At 41.2% G+C, this 23945-nt stretch overlaps 3 protein-coding genes across 7 annotated transcripts; 1 reads left to right on the forward strand and 2 right to left on the reverse strand.

Moving 5' to 3' along the window:
- Positions 1 to 262: 262 nt before the first annotated feature.
- Positions 263 to 10657, reverse strand: cbsb (cystathionine beta-synthase b). 2 transcript variants are annotated; one of them, XM_015966236.3, is made up of 15 exons: positions 10581 to 10657; positions 9156 to 9488; positions 8923 to 9029; positions 4768 to 4902; positions 4588 to 4667; positions 4310 to 4514; positions 2482 to 2573; positions 2224 to 2343; positions 2066 to 2150; positions 1873 to 1978; positions 1655 to 1732; positions 1447 to 1581; positions 1233 to 1341; positions 1070 to 1154; positions 263 to 916 (listed from the first exon to the last, which is right to left on the reverse strand). In XM_015966236.3, exons 2-15 carry the CDS (start codon positions 9479 to 9481, stop codon positions 789 to 791), a joined length of 1791 nt encoding a protein of 596 aa, XP_015821722.1. In that variant the 5' UTR covers positions 9482 to 9488; positions 10581 to 10657; the 3' UTR covers positions 263 to 788. The 2 variants fall into 2 exon arrangements, with proteins under 2 accessions (XP_015821722.1, XP_054602811.1); XM_054746836.2 differs by lacking the exon at positions 10581 to 10657 and adding an exon at positions 10410 to 10543.
- Positions 10658 to 13770: 3113 nt separating this feature from the next.
- On the reverse strand, positions 13771 to 16515 carry u2af1 (U2 small nuclear RNA auxiliary factor 1). The gene is made up of 8 exons (XM_015966234.2): positions 16383 to 16515; positions 15462 to 15549; positions 15135 to 15201; positions 15009 to 15058; positions 14597 to 14695; positions 14357 to 14490; positions 14131 to 14223; positions 13771 to 14051 (listed from the first exon to the last, which is right to left on the reverse strand). Exons 1-8 carry the CDS (start codon positions 16424 to 16426, stop codon positions 13931 to 13933), a joined length of 696 nt encoding a protein of 231 aa, XP_015821720.1. The 5' UTR covers positions 16427 to 16515; the 3' UTR covers positions 13771 to 13930.
- Positions 16516 to 19030: 2515 nt separating this feature from the next.
- On the forward strand, positions 19031 to 23447 carry gabpa (GA binding protein transcription factor subunit alpha). 4 transcript variants are annotated; one of them, XM_015966232.3, is made up of 10 exons: positions 19031 to 19106; positions 20540 to 20631; positions 20710 to 20854; positions 20953 to 21037; positions 21111 to 21335; positions 21414 to 21608; positions 21732 to 21788; positions 21998 to 22120; positions 22215 to 22407; positions 22829 to 23447. In XM_015966232.3, exons 2-10 carry the CDS (start codon positions 20555 to 20557, stop codon positions 23049 to 23051), a joined length of 1323 nt encoding a protein of 440 aa, XP_015821718.1. In that variant the 5' UTR covers positions 19031 to 19106; positions 20540 to 20554; the 3' UTR covers positions 23052 to 23447. The 4 variants fall into 4 exon arrangements, with proteins under 4 accessions (XP_015821718.1, XP_015821717.1, XP_015821719.1 ...); XM_015966231.3 differs by lacking the exon at positions 19031 to 19106 and adding an exon at positions 19197 to 19409; XM_015966233.3 differs by lacking the exon at positions 19031 to 19106 and adding an exon at positions 19433 to 19565.
- The last annotated feature ends 498 nt before the right edge of the window (positions 23448 to 23945 follow it).

The following is a 23945-nucleotide window of genomic DNA, read 5'->3' on the forward strand; positions in this document are numbered from 1 at the left end:
ATTAGCGACAATAGCATGAGATATTGAAACAGTTGCACAACACAGCAGCAGATGTCAGGATTTCATAACTTTTGTGATATAATCTACATGATTTATGAATCAATCGTGTGCAAAAAGCACATTTTACACATCTGCACATCTAAATGTAAATGTAAGCAACATCAGCACAAAAAGATGAATATTATCATTCAAACACAAATGAATAAAATCAAATGAAAAGAAAAAAAGCTTTAAAATGAGGAAGGAAAGAGAAAATGTTGATTTTGTTTTCTGTAAAACTTACATTTATCATGAAAGTGTTGCTAGTTCAGAAATTAAGTCGTGTCTGTTTTATCGTCACTTTAACCACTTCAGACAAATTCATATAATCAAAGATTATCAGCAAAACATAAAAATTCACACAAATGATTACAACTGTTGTCTAGTTAGAGTCTAAAAGGCAGCGTTTCACTTCTGCTTGGTTAAAAACTTAAGGATTGTTAAATACATTAAATCAAACTAATAATAAAATGACAGAAACAAAAAATGTTTTCCATATTGCTCATACTAATAAATTCCACTAAAAAAATAATCCAACTAGCAGCTAGTATGTCTCTGCAGAAGAACGTTCTCAAACATAAAGGGACAGGTTTTAAAAAGTAAAATAAGAAGCCAAATTTGCTTTTTTTTCTTTTGTTTTTCTAAAGTTTTCCTAATCTTTTCTCCTAAATCAACCTAAATGGTGTTTTTTTTTTTTTTGCTGAGCAGATCTAACATCTTCAACGGGTCATTTCCCCTGAGGTGCACTTTTAGATCGAGCATTTGGATGGAGATTGACTCTGCTGCTGCTCATGTGCAGTGATGAAGTTCAGGAGGTCGATGGCGGTCACAACGCCAAACACCGTCTGCCTCTGAGAAGCTGATCCATCAGCCTCATCTGGACCAAAACACACATTAACACAGAGGTGTTTGGATTCATTATCTTAATTAACAGAATTTCTCCCAAAAACTACTTTATGGCTTAATTGAAATCAGAACAAACAAAAATCTGCTTTTACATTAAAGAAAAGAAGGAATTAAACAGACTTACACCGGGTGTGATCGTGCACCACCAGGACAAAGCTTCGGGATTTAAGAACGCAGGATAACTTGGACAGGTGGTCTGTCAGATGAACCTGAAAGCAAACGAGTAAAATTCAGAAGAAGGATAAAAACATGACATTTGCATGAGTGCACTTTATGTCTCCTCTGACCTGCTTGAAGTTTTTGCAGAGCGCCGCGCTGACTGGATCGGACAGTTTGACCTTTTCAGCCAGGATGTCAGACAGCATGGTATCCAGAGTCACCATCCCCAGGATCTCACTGCCGAGGCAAAACGGTGCAGCCCAGTCAGAATTAAAGTGCATCTCATGTATTATCACATACAAGAAGATCTGAATGTCTAGCATTTATTCGTGGAAGCTCTACCCTGACTCATCGATGACTGGAGCCTGGTCGAAAGCCTTCTCTCTCAGGACCTCCATGGCTTTCTGGCAGGACAGGGAAGGTGCAAGAGTGAGAGGGGAGGGCAGCTGCAGACTCTGAACAGTCAGATCCCACCACCTTAAGGAGAAACCCGTTAACTTCCACCTGTCTTCTTTTAATAACTGATAAATTGTTGACTTTAAAAGTTTACCATGGTTTGATATTTTTTGGAGGCTTCGGGCTGAGGAATCCCTTCTCACACATCCACTGATCACTCAGGAACTTCGACCTGGAGAAGGAAGGTGCTCATTTTCATTTTTAAAAAGTGTGGCGTCATTTCTCCTGCTGCAACAGAAGATCTCTAAACACAACTTGGATCTTTTCCATTCAGAATAAATCTTATCCTGGTGTTGTTAAAGATGTTCTTACAAGTAGTTGCGAACCGAGTCGGCCAGGACGACCACGCAGCGCTGTCCCTCCTCCAGCTCCTGAGCCATCTTCAGTGCAGCTGCAATGGCTGAACCAGAGCTTCCACCTGGAGTCAAACAAACAAACAAAAATTAGAGGTAAATAAATCACTTAGAATGTGAAATGTAAGAACCCAAGTGGATCTGAGGTTTACCACAGAGAAGACCTTCCTCTCTGATCAGCCTGCGGGCCATGTTGAATGTTTCTGTATCAGTAGATTTGTACCACTTGTCCACAATCTGCAAAGATCTGTTATTAAAACACATATAACTGTATATATCTGTAAATATCCTCATGAATGATAATACTCACAGATCTGTCCAGCACCTTGGGGACAAAGTCATACCCAATTCCTTCTACTTCAAAATGACTCTTGTTTTGTTCCTCTTCTGAGTGAACCAGAACGGAGCCTTCAGGGTCCACACCGATTATCTACAAAGAAAGAATGGATGTTTCATCAAAGTTAGAATAAAGATCAGCGTTTCAACTTTGTAATGTAGAAATAATCTGTATAGTGTGCTTTAACTGAAATATTAGTAATAGGTAAGCAACTCTGAGTTAATGTCTCACCTTGACATTGGGACACTTCTCCTTAAGCTTTCGAGCAACACCTGTAAGCGTCCCACCTGTCCCTGCTCCAGCAACAAACATGTCCAGCTTACCTAGAAACATATATCTGTTTGTATTATCTATTGTTATGTCTTACAGTGGGTACAGAAAGTATTCAGGCCCCCGTCACTTTTTCACTCTTTGTTCTAATGCAACCATTTGCTAAAACCAATTAAATACATTTTTTTCTTCATTAACGTACACACAGCACCCCATATTTACAGGAAAACACAGAATGTTTTTAATTTCTGCAGATTTATTAAAAAAGACAAACTGAACTATCACATTGTCCTAGGTATTCAGACCCTTTGGTGTAATGATCATATATTTCAGGTGATTTCCATTTCTTCTGATCATCATTGAGATGGTCCTACACCTTCAATGGACTCCAGCTGTGTTTGATTCTACTGATTGGACTTGATTAGGAGAGCCACACACCTGTCTACATAAGAACTTACAGCGCACAATGCATGTCAGAGATTACTCCAGCACAGTAGGCGGTGGAAATGCACCTAGACGTTAGATGCCACCCGCCAATAAACAAGAAGAAAGAAGAATGCATGTCAGAGCAAATGAGAACTATGAGGTCAGAAGAGCTCAAAGACAGAATTGTGGCAAGGCACAGATCTGGCCAAGGTTACAAAAACATATCTGCTGCGCTTCAGGTTCCTAAAAGCACAGTGGCCTTCATAACCCTTAAATAGAAGATATTTGGGACAACAGAACCCTTCCTAGAGCAGACCGTCTGGCCAAACTGAGCTACCGGGGAAGAAGAGCCTTGGTGAGGGAGGTAAAGAAGAACCCAAAGATCATTGTGGCCGAGCTCCAGAGATGCAGTCAGGAGATGGGAGAAAGTTGTAGAAAGTCAACCATCACTGCAGCCCTCCACCAGTCAGGGCTTTATGGCAGAGTGGCCCAACGGAAGCCTCTCCTCAGTGCAAGACTCATGAAAGCCTGCATGGACTTTGCTAAAAGACAACTGAATGACCCCGAGACGGTGAGAAATGAGATTCTCTGGTCTGATGAGACCAAGATAGACCTTTCGGGCCTGAATTCTAAGTGGTATGTGTGGAGAAAACCAGGCACTGCTCATCACTTGTCCAATGCAGTCCCCACAGTGAAGCATGGTGGTGGCAGCATCATGCTGTGGAGGTGTTTTCAGCTGCAGGGACAGGATGACTGGTTGCAATCAAGGGAACAATGAATGCAGCCAAGTACGGGGATATCCTGGACAAGGACCTTCTCCAGAGTGTTCAGAAAATCAGACCGGGTCAAAGGTTTACCTTCCAACATGACAAAGACCCTAACCACACAGCTAAAATAATTGCAACTATGTGACTGTCTGGGCGACGCCATATTGGATGCTATGTTTCCTTCTACAGAAGCCTGTGAGGACAATGTGCATGTTCTGATTTGTAACAGATGGTTATAAAACTTTCCCCATTAATAAACATTGTTGTTTTACACATTTACCTCTTCACTCATTGCCAGTGATGAAAGGGAGTCTGGTGTGCTGCTGGAGGTTGCACTCCCAGGGATTTTTTTTACCCTAATGGTAAGGTCTTACTTGAACACAAAAATAATGCTTGCTTGCAATGATTTAGGTATCTACTGCCCCCTATGGCCAGGGAAAATACACACTGTCACTTTAAAGAGGCAGCAGAGACTCACATAGCAGCATAAAAGGAAGCAGAATGGGAGTTTTGTTTACAACATTTATCCATTTGTTTTGTTTTTATGCACCATAAAGCAGAACACATACAGCTTCATTAACTGAGACAATACAAACCATCACACTGCTCCAGTATCTCCTCAGCTGTGGTGTCATAATGAGCCAGGGGGTTACTTGGATTACAGTACTGGTCGAGGATGTGCGAGTTGGGAATCTCGCTCTTTAATCGCCAAGCTGTGCGTATGTGAGACTCTGGTGAGTCAAAGGCTGCAGACGTAGGAGTGCGCACAATATCTGCTCCAAGAGCTGTCAGCACATCCACCTGAGGCACAAAGTAAGATCAGCTGCTGGCAGTGGGTTGGTAATGAGTTGGTATGAAAATCATCCAAACTTACCTTCTCCATACTCATCTTCTCAGGCATGACTATAATGCAGTGGTAGCCTTTCACAGCAGCCAATAGAGCAAGGCCGATACCTGCAGGAGGAACATTAGGGAAGTTTAAAACGACTCATTGGGAGGCTTAATAAAATCATAACGAGCTCATTCTGATTAGCTAAACAGGAAGTTGATGTGCCTGTGTTTCCAGAAGTGGGCTCGATGATGGTGTCTCCTGGCTTGAGTATTCCTGCTCTCTCAGCATCCTCCACCATCCGCAGGGCGATTCTGTCCTTTATGCTGCCTCCTGCATTGAAGAACTCACACTTGGCCACTAAACACAAAATAAAGCACAAACATCTGATGCTCTTGAACTGGTTTTTAGGATGATGTGACCAGACGCTGCATGTTTTCTCTGCTGTCAAAGCAAATGGTTCTAATTAGAGCTGACTATATTTGTGTTCATTGTGCACTGACCGGTTGCTGATGTAAACACGGCTTTGTTCATATGGCGTTTCGGGTCAGGTGCACAGAAGCATCCCGTGCATGGGCGTGTAATTGGTTTACAGTTTTATGATTCTGGGTCATGATGGGTCATGGACAATGGTCATGTTGTTCTTCTGCATGTTGTGTCTTTTTCTAGTGTGCTTCATCTGAATGGAGTATATGTTGAAGGTGCACTCAGCTCAGAGGAACCCCAGAGACACTTGCAGGAATGTGTGCAGGCACTGACTTCCTTACCCACTAAGTGTCTGGAGCGGGTTGCAACATAAATTAACTAAAGAGTCAAGTGGCTTGAGGCTTGAGCTTTTGACACCAAGGAACTACTTTTCCGTGCTTGGCTCTGCTCAAAGAAAAAATGCAGCACATAAGAACCCCCAACCAAACACCCAGAATGTTTGCAAGCTTCAAGTTGCATTTTATTTACTGGTGTATTTTTTTCTTTTGGCCCAAAGAACAATCAGTCTTTCATGTTAACCTTTCCATCCTTTAGAGGGCATTGCCTCCTCAAACCAAACCCCAAGTCACCAGGTGACCGACATGAAGCCAAGAGCCACACGATACTCTCTACTTAGCAGGCGAGGAGGAAGCAAAAACAGGATAGAGTCGAAGAAATGGCCTAAAAATGGCTCTCCTACTGGCGTGTCTCACCTTCACTTCAGACCAGCCTTCTGGAAGAAGCTAGTGCTACTGCCAAATCCTCAGTGCTTATCCTGCTCGACTTATCGGCAGCATTTGACACTGTCAACCATGGCTTCCTTTTGTCCACACTCTCTAGCATGGGCATCACAGAGAAAGCTTACGCCTGGTTCGAATCGTACCTCACAGGATGATCATTCAGTGTATCTTGGCTTGGACAATCCTCTACCATGCACCATCTTGCCACAGGAGTCCCCCAGGGCTCTGTACTAGGACCTCTTCTCTTTGCCATATACACCACCTCACTGGGTAAGATCATTCGATCACATGGCTTCTCCTACCACTGCTATGCAGACGACTCTCAGCTCTATCTGTCATTTCCACCGGACGACCCCACTGTCTCTGCACGAATATCAAACTGTCTCTCTCACATATCAAAATGGATGAAATCCCACCATCTCCAACTCAACCTCTCTAAAACTGAACTACTTGTTATCCCAGCAAAACCATCCATACAGCACAATATCTCAATCCAAAATGACTTCCTATCTCTGGCTCCTTCAAAGGCAGTTCGAAATCTGGGTGTTGTGATTGATGAACACTTGACCTTTAAAGATCATGTTACCTCTGTTGCTCGTTCATGCCGCTTTGCGCTGTATAACATACGAAAAATCAGACCATACCTAACACATGCCACCCAGCTCCTGGTGCAATCTACTGTCATCTCCCACCTTGATTACTGCAATGCCCTTCTAACTGGTCTTCCAGGCTGTACTGTGAGACCTCTTCAAATGGTCCAGAATGCAGCGGCGCATCTGGTCTTCAATCAGCCAAAAAGAGCACACGTCACCCCTCTGTTCATTGAGCTCCATTGGCTACCGCTAGCTGCACGCATCAAATTCAAATTGCTAACACTAGCAAACAAAGTCAGAGATGGTGCGGCTCCCACCTACCTGTATCCTCTTGCAAAGGCATACGTCTCGGCCCGGCCACTCAGGTCATCACAGGATCGTCGGCTAGCAGTGCCTACACCACGCTCAGGACAATCCAGACTCTTCTCAAGCATCGTTCCACAAATGTGGAATGACCTTCCAAGCACTACCAGAACAGGAGCTTCCTTTTCAATTTTCAAGAAACTCCTGAAGACCCTGAGAGCATCTTCTTAACTAGCACCTTCCCTGCACCCGTCCCCCCTCTCTACCATCCACTCCTTTGTTCCCACCTCTCCATGATTGATGTCAAGTTGTTGTTATTGTTGTTATTGTTGTTGTTAGCCTCAAGGGCAACATGCCGATTATCACTTGTAAGTCGCTTTGGACAAAAGCTTCTGCTAAATACATAAACATAAGATCTTGTGAATAAAGATGGCACATTAGGTCACATTTGGTTCTTCTATTCTGATATCTAGACACCCTTTATGGCCAATCAGTGTAGGTTATTCTGAGATAGTGATTTTTTGTTTGTTTTTCTTCATATTAAAAAGTTTGCATGCAGAACCCTGCAGCTGATCTTATGAGCAGCTTTATTCGTGCAATATTTACATTTTAAAATGTTCATTTAAAAAAAAGTTTAAAGAGCAAGTCACTCCCTACCAGAGTCTAAAGCTTGGTTTATGCTTGACGCATTCACTTTCCGCGGGGTGATGCGGCTCGCGGATGGAACGCGCTTCACAACTCGCAGCGTTTATGGTTCGTGCGGCTCTTCTCTGCGGTGAGCCAATATTCTCCCAAACTGAACGGGGCAGCATGGAGCTCTACGGCATGCACCCAACACTACACCGTAGTAGAAGTAGAAATTACTGTTTACAACACGGCATTTCAGCATTTTTAACAGCGTTCTCGTCTTTTCCGACAGTGCGAGCTATTTCTCTCCAAGAATTATTAACAACATGTTGATCACCGTGATCTCTGAGAGCTGAATCATACAAATGTCTGTATTTATGAACCTCTGCCATACTAGTTCTTGCCGGTCCGCCATGTTTTTCCGCGTTGAGCCAAGGTGTGAGGGTGGGTGTGAGTCCTATTCAGCCAGAGTTTCGGGTGAGCTCATTGTGAAGCCTGGCCCCACCCTATCATGTGAATTCCTGAGGTCAGATGGCCCAGGATATACATGGGGGTTGAGGCATCGGGGAAGGGATCTCAAAACTGGATTATAGATGGCAGACAGTTGGTGTCGTAAACCACCGCCTCTGTTCAAAGATGGTTGCTCACAGTGGACATAAATGGCTTCCTTTACTCCTCTTTCAAACCATCTGTCCAAAATGGGAACGTTGGCATCCTCGAAAGAGTGACCTTTGTCCTTTAGATGCAAATGAACTGCTGAGTCCTGTCCCGTGGAGGTGGCTCTTCTATGTTGTGCCATGCGCTTGTGAAGTGGCTGTTTGGTTTCTCCGATGTAGAGGTCTGGGCATTCCTCACTGCACTGTACAGGTATACCTCAGGAATTCACATGATAGGGTGGGGCCAGGCTTCACAATGAGCTCACCCGAAACTCTGGCTGAATAGGACCCACACCCACCCTCACACCTTGGCTCATGTTTTTATGTAGATCATCGGGGGTCTTTTGTTCCCTCTTCGGGGGGAAACTCCCACTGGGTTTGAATCTGGGACTCTCCACCATTTGACCTTAGAACTGAAGAAGCCTCGCATGAGAGGTGAAACGTCTTCAAGCAACTCAAAGAAGTCCAGACGCTTTTCTTTGAAAGCTCCTTAGACTACAATGACCTGGATGACTGAGAACCTTCACAGACATACTCCCTACCAGAGTATTACTCCACTCCCATTTCCTGTTTGAAAAATGCAACAAATACTGTTGCCTAGCAGACCGAGAGGGCAAAGCCGCTAACAAATACACACACAGGCTCACAACGACATTGTGACATCATATGGTACAAGCTAACGTCCTAGGGTACATCTTAGCCAATAGCGATGGCAGATTTATTTTCAAATGCAGTGCAGAATTTTTACCTGAAAACGGCACAACACTGACAGTTTTAGGCAAAAAATTAACATTTTAACTAAAATGCACTAAAGTGCAAAATTATTGACGACACGTGTCTAGAGCGCGATTAGACACACATTTATATAGTTTATCAGAAAAGAAGTTGATTTGGGGGTGACTTGCTCTTTAACATTCTTTGCATTTCAATGATTTTGCACAGTCAAAACATGTTTCTGCAGCTGCATATATGTCGCATTTTGCTGTTTGAACTCACAGATTTCACACTTCACCCCAGACTCCTTTGGGATTTTGTTCAAGCGAACCAAAGGTGTGTATCCAATATGGCCGAGGATGCTGGGGAGGATGGTCGGCGGTTTATTGCTGGGCGGATAAGAACACAATCAGAAGTGTGGAAGAAGTAAAAAGTAAATGAATTAGAGTTTTATGTTTACTTTTCCCTTTAATCAGCTGCCAATAGCTCTCATCGTTCATCTGGGGGAGGCTTACCGTGGTGGGTGGCTGTGAGGTGACTCTGAAACTGGAGCTCCGAGTCTCCAGGTGCATCTGCTGGGTAAATCTGGGCGAATCCATTTAATCTCGTCATCAGCCTCCTCCTCAGTCAGATCACTTTTGTTTGTTTCACTCTTTTTCTGGGATTCTTCTCCTACTTTCTGACAAGCATCTCCACTGTTTGCAGAAGGCTTGTGACCAACAGCGTCTAGATCAAAAACTCCGTCCTTTTGAAGGGTCACATCTGCATTTATGAGATTATCTCCCTCTCTGCATGGTCCCTGGCCATCTTTTAGGTAAGGACTGCCAGACACAGAAGGCATCTCTCACCTAAATGGAGATTAAACTGGTGTTACAGGAAAATATTAACATAAAACCAACAAAAATCTGATTCTAGGTATTTTTTTCTGCACAAATGTTAAAACCCAGATTTATATAGACTGATTCAGATCTAAACACCAACTTTGAACCAGATTTAAAACCAGACTTGATAAAAAAATGGATGTTCCTTGAACAAGGAAAACTTTAAATCAAATGCAGAACTAGTCCTTCATTTCTAAGAGCTTTATTTTGTTAGAACCAATATTTTTATTTAGCTTATGACTGAATTCATGCAGAAAAAAAATTGTAATTAAAATCTGGGAAAATTTGGAGCCTGGTCACTTCCAGAAAACTGTCGAAAAATAATATATCAAAAATAATCCATAAATCACAGATTTGGGTTTTCTTGACTAAATCTGCCAATAAAGCAAAAACTTTCTATTTAATTAAAGTAATAATATTGTCTGTTTCTTCTTGATTCCAGTCTAAAGGTATCCCGTTAGAAAAGAGCCTCGTGGAGAAACGGTGGCACGAAAACAAGAATAAAAAAAGAATGTGCATGAGAACAGGTGCAGTTTGGCATTTGTAAAAAGAAACTTTGCTTTTCTGATTCTGCTGAGCGACACTTTTCCTTCTCCCGGTTGGACCGAATGAATCTCTGGAATCCGTTTGACCCCTTAGAGTAAATTTAGATTATCTGACACAATCAGAACCATCAACTTTATTTTAAAATGCCAAAAAGCACAATGATCATTTGTTTTTAACTGAAAATACAATCAAATACAAAAAGATATTCATGATTATTTTTGTAGGAATGAGTTTCTAAATCATCATAGATAATCACGTTACAATAATAAAATAACATTTAGCTCAAATTGTTTAACATTAAAACTGAAAACTCTGCAAATGGTGAAGTTTAGTCTGTATTACCCTTTGAGTTGATGAAGTCCGGTGCAGCATATGGTTAAATCTGATGTTCATAACCTGTTGTTTTTATACATCCTGCTTCTGCTGATGGACAAAGGTCTAACTTTAATCATTACTGAGGCAGAAAGCCTCTCTAATGTCTGAGCTGGAGTTTGTTTGTGAGAGGATACTTACAGGAGGTTGGGCTCTGCTGACTCTTTTCAAAGACTTCTCCACACAATGACACACACATTCCCAGGAGCAATCTGAGTGGGGGTTTGGAGCTTTATTCAGGGGATCAAACCACTGGGAGACAACCCGAGGGGGAGGCGGTTTTTCCTGCCTCTGAAAACTTTAGTTTTTCACTATTAATCTGTATTTTAAATGCATGGTATTGCATTCTTTAGATGGATTTGTGGTGAAATAGATAACATGAGGTGTATAACTCTTTGCTGTATTTAGTTTTGGGGGGTTCCACACACCCGCGCCCCCCACCCCCCAGGATGTAATCCTGGGGCAATCTAGGTAAACAGTTGTTTTGATTGAGAGGATGTTTTTTTTTATAAATGTAAAAAAATGAAACTTGTTTTTTAATATTCTGTTAAAAACTTGAGCTTCGGAGAGAATCGATTTATCACTAATAATTATTATACTGCTGCAGAAAATGGATGTTTTTGTTTCTGTTGGTAAATATTTCATAAATGATCTTTATGAAAACTCATTAATGGAGGAACACAGGGCTTAATTTGAGCCGGATCTTGCTGGAACAAGATCCAGGAACTGTCTTATTTTGCTTTTGGTAAACTTTGGTTTGACGTCAATTGCGTTCCAAGAACGTTACAAGTAAGCACTGGATGTACATCTATAACTAATTAACCTTTGAAGTCAAGCTAATAAAGAAAAAATGGCTGCCAAATTATTTTAGAAAACACCAAAACGGCTATAGCTGGAGCAAAAACATTATTTATCAACTATTGATTATCTGCTGGCGATGTGAATCTGGCTAATGTTGCACCTTTAATTTGTCAACAAAATTAGCTCCAGATCTTATTAGCTCAGTTATAAACCCACAAAGCTGTCCAGTTTCAGCATATCTGGTGTGGCACATCTTGTATTTGTTTGAAATCTAACAAATGATGCAACCATAATTTTGAGGCCGTGCCACAAATATTCAACATCCTGACACCTGACTGCAATCCTGACAGCAACTTCAAATATTAAAAATAAAACATAATATACTGAATTAAAGCTTTTTTACAGTTTTGCCTCCTTAAAGGCTCAACCGTTTGGGGTTTGTTGCTTTTTTGAGACATTGGGTTATTTTCCCCCAGTTCTTTTGTTCTTGTGCTTCCTTTTAAATCTCGTCACAACTTAATTGGGTTTGAACAAAACTTCCTTTCTTGTTTCTTGAGGACATCAGACTGATTACAGATCAGGGGTTTCAGGTTTACAGTTGAAATGATCAGTGTGAGCGGCTGACCCACCCGCTCATCATTTAGGTAGCCTCTCACGTTTAATCAACAAAAACTTTTTAATCACGTTTGATTTCTGAGAAGAGCTAAAGCCCCTCTGCTGGCGTTGGAGAACTTACAATCAACAAAAATATAAATGCAACACCTTTGTTTCTGCTCCGATTTTTCATGAGATGGAATTAAAGATCTAAAATTCATTCCAGATGCACAATATTACCATTTCTCTCAAACATTGTTCACAAATCAGTCTAAATGTGTGATAGTGAGCACTTCTGCTTTGCTAAGATAATCCATCCCACCTCACAGGTGTGCCACATCAAGATGCTGATCTGACATCATGAGTAGTGCACAGGTCTACCTTATACTGCCCACAATAAAAGGCCACCCTGGAATGTGCAGTTTTGCCTCACAGCAAAATGCCACAGATGCCACAAGCATTGAGGGAGCGTGCAATTGGCATGCTGACAGCAGGAATGCCAACCAGATCTGTTGCTCGTGCATTGAATGTTCATTTCTCCACCATAAGCTGTCTCCAAAGGCATTTCAGAGAATATGGCAGTACATCCAACCGGCCTCACAACCGCAGACGACGTGTAACCACACCAGCCCAGGACCTCCACATCCAGCAGGTTCACCTCCAAGATCGTCTGAGATCAGCCACTCAGACAGCTGCTGAAACAATTGGTTTGCATAACCAAACAATTTCTGCACAAACTGTCAGAAACCGTCTCAGGGAAGCTCACTGCATGCTCGTCGTCCTCATCGGGGTCTTCACCGGACTCCAGCTCGTCGCCGCAACAGACTTGAGTGGGCAAATGCTCTCATTCGATGGCGTCTGGCATGTTGGAGAGGTATTTTCTTCACGGATGAATCTCGGTTTACAGGGCAGATGGCAGACAGCGTGTGTGGCGTCGAGTGGGTGAGCGCTTTGCCGATGTAAATGTTGTGGATCGAGTGGCCCATGGTGGTGGTGGGGTTATGATATGGGCAGGCATCTGTTATGGACGAATAACACAGGTGCATTTTATCGATGGCATTTTGAATGTACAGATACCGTGATGAGATCCTGAGGCCCATTGTTGTGCCGTACATCCATGAACATCATGAACATCACCTCAAGTTTCAGCAAGATAATGCACAGCCCCATGTTGCAAGGATTTGTACACAATTCTTGGAAGCTGAAAATGTCCCAGTTCTTGCATGGCCAGCATACTCACCAGACGTTGAGCATGTTTTGGATGTGCTTTACCGGCGTATATGACAGCGCGCACCAGTTCCCACTAATATCCAACAACTTCGCACAGCCATTGAAGAGGAGTGGACCAACATTCCACAGGCCACAATTGACAATCTGATAAACTCTATGCGATGTGTTGCACTGCATGAGGCAAAGGTGGTCACACCAGATACTTACCGGTTCTGAGTCCCCAGACCCCCAATAAAGCAAAAAAACTGCACATTCCAGGGTGGCCTTTTATTGTGGGCAGTATAAGGTAGACCTGTGCACTTCTCATGATGACAGATCAGCATCTTGATGTGGCACACCTGTGAGGTGAGATGGATTATCTCAGCAAAGCAGAAGTGCTCACTATCACGCATTTAGACTGATTTGTGAACAATGTCTGAGAGAAATGGTAATATTGTGTATCTGGAATGAATTTTAGATCTTTAAGTCCATCTCATGAAAAATCTGAGCAGAAACAAAGGTGTTGCGTTTATATTTTTGTTGAGTGTATCGTAACTGACTGCTGACCTGAGAAGCCGGGTCAGAACAAGGACCAACATTTTTTTTACATTTTGCTTCCGTTGAAGCAGAAAACAGTCTTGGTCATCCAGGTCAATGGTTCTTTAGGTTTTCAGAAGGTCTTTCAACCACCAATAATCAACAGAAGCAGGATGAAAACAGTCAGGAATTAGTTTTAAGTAAAAACTTTAATTTAATGAGGTGAATGTCATCAGAAATCAATTTAAAACAACACTTAGAAACTGGCTGTCATTCAGAACAAATCTGATAGGGTACAAACTTAAAACTAACAGTGATGGATGGAGCGGTGAGAAGTCCTGGCGTGAAGCTCAGAATCGCCCTGAACGCTCTCTGTCTCTGGGGCGACGCCTCTCGTGGTCGCGGCCGCCCCCTCGGCCTCTGTCTCTGTCTCGATCTCTTTCTCTGGACCGGGACCGAGACCTGTGGCGGCTGTAGAAGACGATCGCATTTTCACTTAACAACTCCATGGACGGGTGTTCTAAGACGACAGGATTTAATGGTGACATACCCCTTCCTGCGACGCCCGTACAGCTCTCTCCTCAGCTCACGCGAGATGGGTTTCAGGTGCATGAAGTTACAAAAGCCTCCGCGGGTGCACTCCCTAAACCGAGCCAAGAATGAACCATTGGAAAGTTGTCCACTTTGGGTTGAGAATACTGGTGACTTTATCCTAATATCTCCGTAAAAAAGTATTCTGAATGTGGTTAGAAGCTCTGCTAACTCATGTCACTCACCCCATTTCATACTGGCGACAGCAGGCCTCTCTGAAGTCCGTCACAGGAGACAGCTCAGCGTGAATGGGCTGTCCATTGAACCATCGATTATTCAAGTCGATCACGGCCTTCTCGGCATCTTCCTCATTACGAAACTGCAACAGGGCAAAGAAAAATGTGTTCAATGACAAAAACTGAGGTTCTGTGGCTAATTTAAACACTAAAACAACAGAAAAACAGACGTTTCATCCAGATTCTCACCTTGACATAAACATTTCCAACCAGGTGGTCCCCAAGGTTGTCACAGACGTTCATCTCCTCCACTTCTCCGTACTTTTCTTCCATCTCTGTGAAGACTTCCTGAGAGGATGGAGAAAAAACTAATTTAACAGGATAGCTTAACATAACAAAAGAAGGGAAACTGCTGGCTTCGTATAAGTCGGATACATCATGCTGAAACGTGATAAAAGGTCTGGACAAGTTTCACACCTCTGTTAAAGTTCTCTCATCATGAATAATCAACCCATGTGCTGTCAGTAATTTGAAGATCATTTTCAAGTTTTTAAACGATTATTATTGTTTTAAATGGTGCATCATGAACCCGTTTCACTTCCAAGTTAGGCACGACTGATCATTAATTTTGAAGAAAAAAAAAACAGAGTCAATAAGTTACCTCAAAAAACTCATCATAGTGCTCCTGCATCTCCATGTCACTGACGGTACCTTAAGGTTATAAGAGGAAAGAATATTTTAAATCTGTGTGTGTGTCATTCATATTTATGTTTCATTACTCTCTTACAGGTCAGACCGTCCAAAGACTGGGCATTGTTCTGGGGGTTCCTGTAAATGTTCAGCAGAGCAATTGTCTGAAAGACAAACATTTTCAGGGTTAATTAGGATCAAAATGAGAAAAAAAAAGGTCAAATACTTCTCATCACTTTAGCCTGGTTCTGCATCTAAACTACAATTCTAGTTTTAATTTTCTAAAAGAATAGAGAAAAAAATGTTCATCTAAATTACAAAATATGTTTTATTAACATTAAAGAAAAAACAAGTTCTGCAGTTGAAACCACTTGATAGGGAGCAATAACCCTCTCAAAAGGAAACACCTGGGCCGTGATATTACCTGGCTAAATGTTGGCTTGTTGTGTAATCTGGAGCAGCGGTCTCCATGTCGACAAGCCCCAATTTTAAAATAAAACGAGCAATTGACCCTGAAAAGGACAAGAATAAAAATTAGAAAATACGATTTATTTTGTTTGTAAAAGAAAAAGACCATTATATCAGGGTTTAAATGAACACATAAATGAAAACATGTAATTTGTGTGAAAAAATAAATTTTAATTGAGAAATCTGATTTATATAATTAAATTACTGCTAGAGCTAAACAGGTTTGTAGACCTGATTAATAAAGTTTTAAGAAACTTACTTTTCTAATACAAGCTAACATATTGGTGTGTATGTTTGGATCAATCATTATTATTATAAGTGATTAGTTGTTAGTTGAGGGGTGAAACAAGAGAAGTCAAAACTGGGCCGAAGTGCCCTTTTACTAGAAAAAAAACTAGGTTCACATCATTTATATGCCAGCAGCCCTGACGGTGTACTAAACGAGTGAAAACGTTTCTCCACTCGTTCAAGTGCGTCTCCTCCCTCGCCGCACGGGTCCGTTGTAAGCCCTCAGACCCGTAAGGAGCGAACCCATGCATCACAAGGATTGCCTGTTCCAGGCAACAAAGAAGCGTCGAAGCTAGCCCAATTGAGCCGGTAGTTAGTGTAGCACCCATGCTTAGGTCAAGTTAGAGCGTATTACAAAACAAAAACAGAATATTATTTCTTAGTAATGCCTTTATTTCTTTCTCTAGCTTATGGCAGAAAATTGGCCGCGCTGCTGACGGTGGTTAGCGTGTTAGCACTCGTGGCTACAGCTAATGGAGTGTTTCCGCACGTAGATACAACTAAGCTAAGCTCCGTTCATCAGATATAGTTTTTAAGAAAGTAAATAATACATATGTAATTGATTAGTCAAGTTAACACAATGACTCACTTATCTTTCTCTGTCCCGAAAATAGATGCAAGGTACTCTGCCATTTTGGTTCGCCTGGGCTCACGCAGGCTAAATCAACTACTCACTTCCGTTCCGATTTTTTCACAATAAGAGCACAACTCATTGACAAATATCAGAACATATACAAAATATTGTTTAAAATAAATCCGCCTGCTAAATTGGCAAGCTCTCACTAATAAATAACAGAAATAAATCCAGCATTTGCTGTTTTTTTGTTTTGTTTAGGATGTTGTTGGGGGTTTTTTGTTACCAGGAAAAATACAGAAATGCTTGATTGAAATTATTATCGGTACCAGATGTAAAGGCTGGTTAATTTCCTAGCCAAGAAATTCTGAATGTACAAACTGATGACAGGCTGTTGCCCCCGCGACCCAACTCCTGATAAGCAGAAGAGAATGGATGGATGGAAGTTGGTCACATGCACATCCTAATTCAGTTTTCTGTCGTTTTGCACGAGGTTCAGAATGAATGCTAAAAGCTGTTATTAGTAATGATAGAATTTGTCTAAAAAAACATGCCAATAAATTAATATAAACTTTTTTACATTTAGGATGACTAGTTAATTTCCTCTTTTTGATGGTCTGTTATCTCCAGATATTTAAAATTAGAGTTAAGGTAAACAAAACTCAATATTTTTGACACTTTAACACATAGAAAATTAGAGCCACCATGATTTCATTGATTAATATTAAGTCAGATTGTTTTAACATCTTATTTATTCAAATAATGGTCATTTGAAAATAAAGTCACCACTCCAAAGATGTACAGCAAATTAGAAAAAATGCTGGAAGTGCTGCAGGGGTGTAAGAAATTTTATCTGGTGCTCTCACTGGTGCTCTTCAGCCAAGGGATCCACATAAATGTTGGCAAAAGGAGATCTGAGGCACTCAGGAGATACAAAAATAAAAAGCCTTAATTAGTACATGGCTCAAATAGTTAAAAACATCAATGCCAACGCGTTTCAGCCCACAGGGCCTTCGTCAGGGCTCAAAATGTTTGTATGTTCACTCACTTTCATGTTAAAAAGGCTAATCAATGACACCTGCTGAAGTTGGGCAGGTAGACAGCATTCTGATTGGATGGCCAGTATAACACAAACAACTTTTTACATCTAAACAATCCTAATGTAAGGATGAATAATTACAAATATTAAATTACACTTAGAGAATTTGAGAAAAAATTATAAGTAAATATGGTACGAAAACATAAAATTACAAATAAGGAGCGAAATCTAATTCTCCATTAAGACCTGGGAAATTAGTAGCTTTTAGAGTATAAATCCAAAATGATTCTCTTTGCAAGAGTTTTTTTAAGCCTATCTCCTCCTCTAATTGAATGTTTTATATGTTCAATCCCTGTGATTTTAAGAGTTACAGCTTCCATGATTTGTATCTTTATAATGCCCTGCCATAGGACATAGATGATTACCAGATCTGATTGCTTGTTTGTGTTCTGCAAGTCTTGCTTTTAACTTACATTTAGTTCTCCCAATTTGGAAGCAACCACATGGGCATTCTAGTCTGTAAACCACGAACGAAGTATTACAATTGATGAATGTATTAATGCAAAATGTACATCCTGTGAAAACATCAGCAAAACTATTAGTATTAGTCATGTTGTCGCAGTGAACACAATTTCCACATTTATAGTTGCCTTTTCGAGTTGATAACCAAGTTTTTTTGTTGCTGTGGAGAAAGGTGACTTTGAACAAGCTGATCATTTAATGTTGGGGCTCGTCTGAAGCTGATAGGAGTATCTGGGAGAGATTCCCTAAGAACACTGTCACTTTTCAGAATGCCCCAGTTTTTTGTAATTATTTTATTGATCTTGTTGGCTTGATCACTGAATTGGGTCACAAAATAAACACCATCTGATCTTTGTTGGTTCTTCTCTTTAGGTACCAAAAAATGTTCTCTTGGCAGGCTTTTAGTCTTATTATACGCTTTGAGTATAGTTCTTTGCTGGTACCCTCTTGTAAAGCTCTGGCCCATAACTGTAGCATTTCTTTCAAATTCTTCTTCTGCGTCACAAATACGTCTAAGTCTGAAACTGACCAGTTGTTTATTAACCATGATGGATGGAAACTGTCTGCTCGGAGGATTGTATTACAGTCAGTCGGTTTTCTAAAAATAGAAGTGTGTAAATCTCCATTATCATATTTTGAGATTTTTATGTCGAGGAAATTAATTTCAGATGAGAAGTCTAGGCTAAGTTTCAAACTTTTGTTAGTATTATTAAGATATGAATGGAATTGAAGTAGTTCTGATTCTGAACCAGACCACAGCAGAATAATGTCATCAATGTATCTTATATATATATATATATATATGTGTGTGTGTGTGTGTGTGTATGTATCTTGTATATGTGACTTATCTAACATTATGAGTATAAATGATAAAACCTGCTTATAGTGAACATTTAAGAACATGTAATTTAACGATAGACATCTGACACAAATTTGTAACAATACCACATAGAAAAACTGTTGACAATGAGAAAAACATTTCATAAAATATAGTATTTATACTTTAATAATGTTAATAATGTTGGCCTTTCTCTACAGATTTTGTTTCCTCATTCCCAGTTAGTCTCCGCCCCTCCTACACAAACTGTGCAGTTGGCCTAAAACTTACAAGAAACGTTACTGTGTGGTTTTTGGGTTGTTTATCACCTTTGACATTTTATAATCGTTTAAAGACTGAGGTATGGAATCGTAGAACACACCCGTGTAATGTGGGGAAGCTGGACTTGGTCTAGGGCGGGTTGTTTATCAAGCCACACTCTTCCCGCTATTTTGTAGCGTGGCTAGCAAGGCTAACCTGGCTAGCTGTTTTTGAATATTTTGAAGTCACAGGGAAGAGGCGGTCACCTTTAAGCTAGATACGCATTGTTGACTAAGCTAAGCGAAAGCTACGCTAACTTTATCCGCAACAGACAGCAACGTTTGGTGTTTTGTCACTCTTGAAAACAAACTGTTCTTGGAAGCATTAGCTGGATAGCTAAAAGGTAAATCAGCAGAAGCGTTTCGTGTGACGCTGCTGCAACAAACACACAGTGGGTGTACATCCGGAGGCGAATAAACGACGTTTTAGTCCACTCTTCGTAAAATAGCGTTAGTAAACGAGTACTCGAACGTCGTTGCAATCTATCGGTGATCTCGCAGTGAGTTTCAGATGCTAATTTTTCATTTAAAGCTCGAGGTGTACGGATCGGAGCTGCTCTCGGAAGTCTTAACAACGCCTGAAAACCCTTAGCCAGGATTTCCGGCTCCTTTCCATTTGCCCTATGCTGTTTTGTTTCCGTTTATTCTATTTCCGTTTTAAAACTTTTCTTCGCCCAGAGTTTGATTGTTCACTTATAAAGACGCGTTAAAGTTACAAATCGTGACGGGCTTTTCGGATATTTGAACAGTTGTTTAGCACGCGGTGACCGACGGTTGTGTAATGCTCTGCCTCGCCTCCGCGATTCTATTTTGTAGCTAAATTGCTAAACATTCGGACTTGTTTCGTGTTGCCACACAGTCTACGTGTTGTGTATTTTTGCAATCAGTAGCTATATAAACTGTTATATCTGAGCATTATATACAGAATTGTCTCTCATGGCCTGTAAGTTAGCCTTAAAACGGCTAAACCTCGCCCTCGAGTTAGCTTCCATTAGCTGAGAGGGAACTGTCCCTGACAGCCAATGGGAAGTCGGGGCTCTGAGGCCTTTCTTGCAGCAAACATTCACACATTTCTGATAAACTAATGTGACAGTAAAATCACAATAAGATTACAATGTTTAAAATGTTTGTAATTATTTTTCATTGTTAAATTATGATTTTATTATGGTATTTTAGGCAATTATGCAACCCAAGAATTGGAAAGTTTTGCCAATAAGCTATTGCATTTGAAGGGATCAGCGTTGTCTTGTGATATTAAGAAGAAAGATGCAACAATACAGGGTTAGAAAACGTATAAACAGATTAAACAAATATACAAATTATCAGTCACAATAAAGTCTAATTTCTTTGCATACACACAAGTTTGTTATATTGTCACATTTTCCTGGTTCAGTTTTTTTTGTGTGTGTCATATGTTATTTTGTTTTATTAATATGAAAAATAAGTAAACGTCTCTGACACCTCTGTTCCAAAGCTATCATCAAACAGAATGGCTAAAAGTGAGTCAGAAGAGATGATAGAGATAGAGATTGACGAACAGGAGAAACAGGCGTGCATGGAGGAAGGGTAAGAAAACACACATTTCATGAGTGCCTTTTTGCACAACCCGACGACTTATTTTTCCATATATTAACATTGTTGTAGAGCTGAAGAGCAGACTATCACTGCATCTGACTTGATTCAACAAGATATTGACATCAACGAACCAATTGGCAATTTAAAGAAACTTCTGGAGCCTCGAATCCAAATCCCACTGGACACATTTGACATCTGCTTGCAGGATATTCAGGTACAAATCAGCAAATTAACACTATTGAGGCTAATTTCGGGGTGGACAGTTAGTAATTCGTCTTATCTGTCTTTTTTTTCATATATATATATATATAGCTCCATCCCGATCACAGTCTTTTTGATCAGGGAGTGAAAACGGATGGTACGGTGCAGCTCAGCCTGCAGATCATAACCAAACCAGGTACCAGTTTAACCAAAAGGTACAAAATCTAGACATCGTTAAACACTAATAAAGCTACTTTTTCCTTGCCTAGGAGAGGAGAAGCTGAACATTTTGGAAATCGTGAAGCCGGTAGAGACAGTGGAAGTGGTGATTGATCCGGATGCAGCGGGAGAGGATAGCACCTTGGTGGAGGAGGGACAGCTCATCGCAGTAGAGCGGTCTGCTCTGTCCGATGAGACCTCAGAGCAGGTCACACGCTGGGCCGCAGCACTAGAAGGTTACCGCAAGGAGCAGGTTCGGCTCGGAATTCCATACGGTGAGGAACACATTCCTTATATGATTCAGTGATGTGTGGAATGGGATGGTTAATTGTGGGAGCCTCTCCTTTCGTCAGATCCCATGCTCTGGACAGCTGATCAGGTGATCCACTGGGCTGTTTGGGTAATGAAGGAGTTTAACATTGATGAGATGGAAATCGGCAGCATTCACATCCCGGGCAGAGAGCTCTGCAGCTTCAGTCAGGAAGAGTTTCTTCACAAAGTTCCCAATGGAGAGATTCTGTGGAGCCACCTGGAACTCCTGCGTAAATGTAAGTTGGCAGGAGCTACACTTTGAACATGCTACTGTAGAAGAAGCATACATTTTCAGGGATGACGGATTGTTGGTTTTTAAATAAACAAACTAATCTTAATATTCTTTGTGTTGATCTCAGATGTGTTGGCCAGCCAGGATCAGTCCGGAGGAGACGCCACCGTCACTATCGATCAACGTAAGTGTCTCTTAACTCTGGACACTGATCTGTGAACGGCTTGGTTTACCTCGTATGGCAACATCATTTATCATCAGGGAAGTTGGCAGGTTTTAGTAAGAGCTGATGCATTATCACTTTCTGCAGAGGTATTAAGAGATTAGAATTGAGGTTGAATTGGCTCTAGATGGCTGTAAATCCACATCTTGTGACTCATGTTTGCCTCCCAGCTGTGCAGATAATTCCAGCTCAGGTGAGCACGCCTACAGCTATAAAGGTGCTGAAACAGAACCGTGGCCCAAGGGCGCCCCGAATTTCAGGAGAAGAGCGCAGTTCACCTGGAAACCGCACAGGTGATAAACAACACACAAACACTGAAGCCCGATGGTGCTAGAAAGACAAAAGCAAAGAAGTCACTAGAAGTTAACAGCCTGTTTCTGTTGCCAGGTAACAATGGTCAGATCCAGCTGTGGCAGTTCCTGCTGGAGTTGCTGACGGATAAAGATTCAAGAGACTGCATCTCCTGGGTTGGAGAGGAAGGAGAGTTCAAACTTAACCAACCGGAGCTCGTAGCACAGAAATGGGGCCAACGCAAAAACAAGCCCACAATGAACTATGAGAAGCTCAGCCGAGCTCTCAGGTTGGTTTCTCCTCTTCCAGGTTAAACTTTCAAAAATGACAAATACAATAAAACACCTTACAGTTTAGGGACTACCACAAGTTAAATAAAGCATAAATGTTCAGATTAGTGAGGATAAGGGCCGTTTTCAAATTGTAATTCGTGTTTTTGTGCTCTGGTTGGGATGACTGAGTTTTAAGTAGAACAAAGATAAACCAAGTTCAAGCTTTAAAAGTTTAGATCAGGTGAGTTATTTTCTCTAGGTCTCCGCGATTGTTGACATTCCTGGATCACGATCAAAGCTTCAGCAGAAAACCAGCCCCGAAAAACACTAAAGCTTCTACTTTCCCCAATTCTTTTTTGTTTTCCACTTCTTGTTTTGATGTTTTTACATAAACAACATGTTGTGGCCGTCTTCTTATTGTGACTTTTTTTTCTTTAGGTATTACTACGATGGGGACATGATCAGTAAGGTGCAGGGCAAGCGGTTCGTCTACAAGTTTGTGTGCGACCTGAGGACTCTGATTGGCTACAGTGCCGCCGAGCTCAACGGCCTTGTGACAGAATGTGAGCAGAAGAAGCTGGCGCTTATGCAGTTGCACAGCATCAACCAGCCCATCACCACGGTGACCCTGGCAACCACCGCGCTGGACAAGGACAGCTGAAGCAGGCAGCATTAGTTCTCCACCGCTGACTGCAAATCAAAACGAACCCTGATCCGTGTGGATGAGATGCTTTTATTACCTTCAGATTGAGGCAGGGGAAGTTCCTCGGCTTTCATCAACTCTACACCGGAGAAGCGTGAAGAAAGAATGCTTACGATAACAGATATGAGCGCATGACTGAAAGCTCGAGTGACTGAAAACCCATAGCCCCGAATGTCTGTAGTTGAGCGTTCCCATTGTATATACCGGTTACTTCCTGTTTTTGATAGCCACGCAAGGCAAGTGTATTTTCATATTTTCCATTTATAAATGAACTGTTTTGTATTTTTATTTAGTTTCCTAAACTGCTGGACCCTTTTTGTCCACTAGGGGGGAATAAAGTGACAAGCTTTCTTAGAGGCTTGGTGTGATGTGTTCAAGTAAACCAGCCAGGCATTAATATGTACATTCAAATTTTATTCATGGTATGTGGTGTAGAAAGCCTTTTACTCTAAATGTTTCATGAAACTACAGACAGGAAAAGAAATATTTAAACATTCGTCTGATTAAGAGCTTCAGTTGGTGTCTGTACACTTGCTGAGGTGATATGTGTTGTATCAATAAGAATGCAGAATATGCATGTCACATTCATGTTTAACAGAAAGGGTTTTACATTTCTCTCACTGGAGTCAGATGGGGACATTTGCTGCCTCTTGTGAACTATGACAGACTAGACAACAAATAGGCGGGTAAATAAATATTCACCACAGGATAAATAGAAGCACTGTACATGTTTACACAGCAAATGTAGAAAAATAGTGTGATTTAGTGAAGGAATGTATGAAAACTAGACCTAACACAAGGACTCCTGCACTGTACAACGTGACTAAAGGAGAATAAACATGAGAACTTTGG

Source organism: Nothobranchius furzeri, chromosome 14 (genome assembly GCF_043380555.1).
Source record: "Nothobranchius furzeri strain GRZ-AD chromosome 14, NfurGRZ-RIMD1, whole genome shotgun sequence".
NCBI classification, from domain to species: domain Eukaryota; kingdom Metazoa; phylum Chordata; class Actinopteri; order Cyprinodontiformes; family Nothobranchiidae; genus Nothobranchius; species Nothobranchius furzeri.

Excerpts from the sequence above, each read along its gene's own strand:
- gabpa (XM_015966228.3), top strand. Across the intron at positions 20,632-20,709 it reads CAGGCGTGCATGGAGGAAGG|AGCTGAAGAGCAGACTATCA; the intron begins GTAAGAAAACAC and ends ACATTGTTGTAG. Across the intron at positions 21,609-21,731 it reads CCTGGAACTCCTGCGTAAAT|ATGTGTTGGCCAGCCAGGAT; the intron begins GTAAGTTGGCAG and ends TGTTGATCTCAG.
- cbsb (XM_015966236.3), bottom strand. The coding sequence starts at position 9,481 with ATGCCTTCTGTGTCTGGCAGTCCTTACCTAAAAGATGGCCAGGGACCA. Across the intron at positions 1,342-1,446 it reads CCAGTCATCGATGAGTCAGG|TGAGATCCTGGGGATGGTGA; the intron begins GTAGAGCTTCCA and ends TTGCCTCGGCAG. Across the intron at positions 1,155-1,232 it reads TCTGCAAAAACTTCAAGCAG|GTTCATCTGACAGACCACCT; the intron begins GTCAGAGGAGAC and ends GTTTGCTTTCAG.
- u2af1 (XM_015966234.2), bottom strand. The coding sequence starts at position 16,426 with ATGGCAGAGTACCTTGCATCTATTTTCGGGACAGAGAAAGATAA. Across the intron at positions 15,202-15,461 it reads ACAAGCCAACATTTAGCCAG|ACAATTGCTCTGCTGAACAT; the intron begins GTAATATCACGG and ends TTTGTCTTTCAG. Across the intron at positions 14,696-15,008 it reads ACTATGATGAGTTTTTTGAG|GAAGTCTTCACAGAGATGGA; the intron begins GTAACTTATTGA and ends CCATCCTCTCAG.